The 5,925-nt window shown below is 48.1% G+C and overlaps 1 protein-coding gene across 2 annotated transcripts; it reads right to left on the reverse strand.

Moving 5' to 3' along the window:
* Positions 1-380: 380 nt before the first annotated feature.
* Positions 381-3,429, reverse strand: LOC133241958 (melanoma-associated antigen B4-like). Of its 2 annotated transcripts, none has more exons than XM_061407798.1 (2): positions 3,292-3,429; positions 381-2,265 (listed from the first exon to the last, which is right to left on the reverse strand). In XM_061407798.1, the coding sequence occupies exon 2, from the start codon at positions 2,202-2,204 to the stop codon at positions 1,200-1,202; it is 1,005 nt and encodes a 334-aa protein (XP_061263782.1). In that variant the 5' UTR covers positions 2,205-2,265; positions 3,292-3,429; the 3' UTR covers positions 381-1,199. The 2 variants fall into 2 exon arrangements, with proteins under 2 accessions (XP_061263782.1, XP_061263781.1); XM_061407797.1 differs by having other exon boundaries at positions 3,287-3,429.
* Positions 3,430-5,925: the final 2,496 nt, after the last annotated feature.

Raw genomic sequence — 5,925 nt, forward strand, 5'->3', positions numbered from 1 at the left:
CTAATCCAGATCGGGGGACTAGTCCTAGGAAGGTCACTTCATCAGTTCGTGAACTTGAGAAATTTGCAAGTTATCCATCCATAAATGGAGTGCTAAATCTGATGCTGCATGAATGCTGGAATGCATGTTCTACATATAAAGCAGTGGCATACTGATTAAGTATTGGTTTGTAATAAGTGGAAGTTACAATTACTATGAACCCCTCAAATACCACCTTCCCATCTGTGTTAACTTTTAATCCAGGAGAGAACAGAGAATATGCAGTGAATTGGGACAAAAGAAACAAATATTCTTAAATGAGCTAAATAAGTCAAAGTATTTTTTTATTTTTACTAAAAGAAAGTTTAAAAGAAAGAAGGTAAACCACAACTTAAAGACTTTTTACTCTATTTTTTTCTCCATTTTCTTTATGATTCTCAAAAGTTTCTGTAGTCTTCTTTCAAATTAGCATGAAAATCACTCTTGCAGTGCTATGTTACCTACTTTCAGATCATAAAGACAATATAGATGGCTCCTGAATTTCTTTTATATCTACCAAAACTGTACCTTTAAAACTTTTCAAACAGCAATGAACATAACAGCAGTATCATCACCAAATTAATACTCTGAGGAAAAACAACCTCTTAGAAGTAAAAATATTTGAAAAAAAAAATGAAACAAATAATATTTAGAAGTTACTCGTGTGAAACAGAAAGAGAAATGTGATGGAAAGAAATGTGATGTAACCCCCACCACCATGCACTCTTTAGAAGCTTGACTAGTCTTCAAGAAAAATTCTCTTCTAATGTCATGTTATCTTGTTTTCATTGTGAACAATATATTCAGTACTTTCAGTGTGTTTTACAAATACACAAACTTTTAAAACATTAAAACAGCTGAAAACTATGATTTATATGATTCATACATTTGAACTCTGAAGCACAATACACCTTATCAGAAGTAAGAACATTTGAAAATACTAAACACCTCCTTCACCTCTTTACATTTCTAATTTAAATCATCGTTCATTAGGTATTTCTCATGTGAATACAAGAAAAGAGATATATATTTTGTTAAAACAAACTAGACCTAAACTCGCTTACCACTTAAACTGTAAGAAGATATGGGTTTTGTTCCCTCCACCCCTACTACTCTGCACTATTTAGGAGTTTCACTGCTCTCTTCCAACACAAAGGGAACAAAGTGCCCTGCCCCCCTCCCTAGATGTGGGAGGAGGCCCTGGAAGGGGCACTGGCCTCAGCCTTGCTTCGAGCCCTGGCCGCACCTCTCAGCCCTGCTCTCTCCGCCTGATCTCTCAGAGCCTCGTCATAGAGGTCTGGGAAGGAACTAGGGACCCTACCGTGGAACTTGGCTAGAGCCTCCAGCACCTTCATCTTACTGGTCTCAACACAAGCTCTCGGGCCCCACAGGAACTCGTAGCGCGGAGGATCACTATTGGGTACCCGGTGGTAGTTCAGGTACTCCTTCTGCACCAGATCTTTGGTGATGAGCCTTCTGGGCTCCCCAAAGATGCAGTGCCTCCTCCCAGCATAGACCCCCAACATACTGAGGAATTCCCAGATCTTCTCCTCAGTGGCGCGGTTACCATTCATGAAGATGACCCCCAGCAGCACCATGAGGAGACGGGACTTGGGCAGCGCTCCCTCATCACGCGGACAATCGTTTCCCCCGAGGTTGAGCTTCCTGATCAGGGTGTAGATGTTCCCTCTACCGTCGACTTCCTTCATCTCCAGGCCAAAGACCAGCTCCATGCGCTCACGGACTGTACTGAGGATCTCAGAGAAGTGCTGCCTGTACTTCCTGCTGACGATTTTCATCAGGGCGTTCTGCGTGATGGGCTCCTTCTTGGTGTACTTCTCCAGCAGGAACTCCACGAGTATCCTGGCCTTCCTGGCCAGAAGATCTTTGCGAGGGGCTGCCTGGGAGGCACCTGCACTTCCCTCCTCGGGGCCCTGGGCACCTGCATCAGATCCTGCACATGAAGGCCCTGCATCAGGAGAGCTAGGGACCATGGCTCCCTGAAGCTGCTGGTGATTGCCAGCAGCAGGGGAGCTCGGGAGAGAACCCTGAGGGGCAGTAGAGTGGGAGGAGGGGCACTCCTCCTTTGGGGCTTCAGCAGCACTGGCCTGGGCCTCCTGAGTGTCCCCCCGGACCTGGTGGCGTTTCCCACGGGCATGGGACTTGCTCTTGTGCCTCCGAGGCATGGTGACAGCAGGTCAGGGACCGCAGGTGGGAGTGCGGGCAGGAAAGCAGGCAGGAAGGCACCTGGAGGAAGGACAAGGACATGCTGTGAGAACCTTCAGCGAGGAGAGTGGTAGCCACCTCTGAGGGGTCCTCGAGGCCAGTTCTCTAGGACCCACAAGGCTCCTGTTCTCCTGGTCCGCCTGTCCCCTGAGACCACTGAGTAGCAACGGAGAGTGAGCCCTGGGGCACTGCAGACAGTCCTGCCTGGGTGTTAAAAGGGGGACCAGTGGGGGCTGGCAGGAGAGGCAGGTCCTCTCAGCTGACATTCAGAGTCAGGATGAAAACTGGTGCGAGACACCCCCATATCCGACGCCCCCTCTCCCGGACCCAGCCTGTTCCCTCTCCAGTCTGAAATTGACGCTGCCACCTTCCCTGTCACCCCAGACGAGGAGAGGAGGGCATACTCAGCCCCTCACTGAAGGGTCCCAGGACCTTCCCTTCTGCTGTCTCTTTTCTGCCTCTTCACAACAAGGCTCCAAGCTCCGCTCTCAGACCGCCATCCCCCTTCCCGATGTTTGGCCGGGGGGAAGCGCTGAGCAGAGGGGAGGTTCCTGAGTCGCCCATTTGTCGGGGAGGATGGCCCTCATCCTGACTCTTCCTGAACCCTCACATCCTCACTCTACTGACCAGCTGCCAGCCCCTCAGACCAAAGTCCCCTCTTCTCCGAGTGTCCCGTGTCCGAGGTGGCAGTGAGGGAGCCCCTCAGCCGGATAATCCGCAGCCAAATTGCGGTGACTGGGGGTTACACATGGCTGCCGTTCTGGTGTATGGAGGCCCTCAGTCCCCCCGAGGGTCCCTCCTTCACTCGACAGGGCTCGTGGCTCTTCCTCTACCGAGCAGAGCTGGGGTCCAGCAGAGCCTGACCGAGGCATTCTTTCCCGAGACCCCCCAGGGGTTAGTGGATGGTCTTGGGGCCTAAGAGCTAGCCTGGATCCTCTGGTCTGAGTGCAGGGGTAGGGTGGCCGGAGGCTGTGCGGCCCCCTCTTTTCAGAGGGAAAAGAAAATGGGGGTACAGAGACGTGTCCCTGCACTCGTAACTCACGTCACCTCCGATCTTCACACCCGATGACACTTCGGACTGCTCCCTCTGGCAACCGTCAACGGCAGTTCTCAGAGATAGCGGCACTATCAAGGATGGCGTCGCTCCCCCAGCGTGCTTAGGAGGACGTCACTTCCTGTCATGCGCATCTGGGCTCCTGGAGGAGAGCAAGGGCGGGACCTGGACAGGCCGGGTTCTGGGCGAGCTTCTCACAGGATTGGCACGTGGACTTTCCCTTGACTCTTAAGGGGTCCTGGGACATCCCTGTCCTGAACTGTCAGCTGGCTCACTCCATGCCTCTCACTTGTGTCAGCACTCCCAACAGGAAGAATTGGGGAGCCCAAGCCTAACAGCCTTCCTGGAGCCCATGAGATGAACACCGAAGGCTCTCTTGGGCTCTCTTTGCTATTATAGTAAGCGATGCTCTGTCGTTTTCCATGCCTTGCCTTAACCCCTGTAGATGCTGGGCTACGTCCCATCTGCTGACCTGAGGCCAAGGCTTCATATCGAAGATGTGAACGCCCGAGTCTCCTGGTATGAAGTGTACATACATCTCATCTCGCCATTTATACTGGAGGCTTCCTGGAAATGGCTGCTACAGGTAAGATGAGCTGAGAGGGAAGGATGAGAGACTGTCTTCTGTGGTGTGGAACCCCTCACATCTCACTCAGAAACTTCATTCATATTGACTGCTGACAGGGCCTGGAAATCCTTCCCTTTCTGGTATAAGTCCACCCCTGTCCACAACCATGCTCATACAATTCCAGAAAAGCAAGTGAAGGGCCTCCTTAGCCTGACAGTTCTCACTGTGGGCTGTCAGTCGACTGCAGGGTCATTGATCAAAAGTTCTGAGATGATGTTTGTCGTTTTGTACAATTACTGTGATACTAACTTTTCTCTTTTAGTCCCTGGGTGATAGTCTATTAAGGTGATCATTTAAAGGGCCAGTTCTCATCCACTAGCATTCCCTGGTGGCTCAGACAGTAAAGAATCTGCCTGCGGCCTGGGAGACCTGGGTTCAATCCGTGGGTTGGGAAGACCCCCTGAAGGAGGGCATGGCAACCGAAGCTGGTGGTCTTGCCTGGAGTTTCCCCTTGGACAGAGGAGCCTGGTGGGCTACAGTCCATGGGGTCGCAAAGAGTCGGACACAACTGAGTGACTAAGCACACACACAACAAACTTTGTGTTGGTTATTTCATGATCTGGGCCATGCTGCCACATCCAAGCCAAACTTTGGTGCCCCATGGTCCTGGCATGGGGCCCTGGAGATGCTGCCTCAGATTCCTTCAGTGAAGCAGTGGAGATTCATGATCCCAGGGCAGAGTGGAAGAATCCAGGGCTCAAGTTTAAAGCCTTTTGCAGCTGATCCTGTTGTCTGCTTCCCTTGCAGCCTGCACATCTGTGCCAGTCTCTTAAGTACTCCCCAACTTGGGCACACATAGGGTAAGTTCAGTGGAGACTTACTGTCCATCACGGATTATTTAATTTTATATTTTCACTTTTGTTAATAGTTTTCTTCATTCTTTCCATAAGATTTCTGTGGTTACTTCTGAGTACAAAAAGCAGCACACCGTGTTTCACTGTGGTCTCAGCTACCCTGAATGTGGTACTAAATCTGTAAAAGAGTTACAGAAAATTGACAGTCTTACAAGATCTGTTCTTCATGAATATACATAACATACTATTCTGTTCGAGCCTTATTTTTCCTGAGACTCTCAGGAAATTCTTGTTGCCTACATGAAGACTGTATACATTTTTCTAAAGTTTCTTTGTAGGTAAATTTTTTCTATGGTGCTTCTGTATATGGTGTATTTTCTGTTACTTGGTGTAAGTAATTGTTGATTCTTCCAGACCAACTGGATGATCTTGCTGCCGTGATCTTTGTTTATTCCAGATTTTTGAAGTCTCTTACATGTTTGAATATTTTCTGTCTTGTTTTCTAAGATTTGTAATTCGAGAATCAAATTGTTACTGTGATCTTTTGCTTTTTATCACTTCTGACTTTTATTCATTTGGCATTGTTGTATATAACTCTAGTGGCTATATGTACTTCTCCAGATTTTTTTTCTAGTTTTTAAATTCATAGATTTTTTAACAATTATTTTTAATTAGAAGATAATTAAATGGTGTGTCAGGCTTCTTGTATGAAACAGCTATAAGTATACATATATCTCCTCCCTCATGAACCTCCCTCCCACCCCCGACCTCACCCCTCTAGGTCGTCACTGAGCTGATTCCTTGTGTCACCCAGCAACTTCCCCCTCATGCCTGTCGTCCACATGGTAGTGCATATTTGTCCACACCACTCTCTCAATTCGTCTCACTGTCTGCTTCCCCCGATGTGTCCACATGCCCGTTCTCTACGTCTGTGTCTCCATTCTTGCCCTGCAAATAGATTTATAACTACCCTTTCGTGATCTTTCTTTCTCATTCTCTTATTAGTATATTTTGCAGATAGAAGTTTTTAATATTAACAAGGTTCAGCTTATTATTTTCTTTCATGGACTGTGCTTTTGGTGTTGAGCCTAAAATCTCATTACCAAACTTATGTTTTGCCCCCGTGTTATCTTCTAGATTTTCTTGCCTATTGCATATGGCATGTAGAATCCTAGTACCTGACCAGCGATCAAACCTCTTCCCCC

This window comes from Bos javanicus, chromosome X (assembly GCF_032452875.1).
Source record: "Bos javanicus breed banteng chromosome X, ARS-OSU_banteng_1.0, whole genome shotgun sequence".
NCBI classification, from domain to species: Eukaryota; Metazoa; Chordata; class Mammalia; order Artiodactyla; family Bovidae; genus Bos; species Bos javanicus.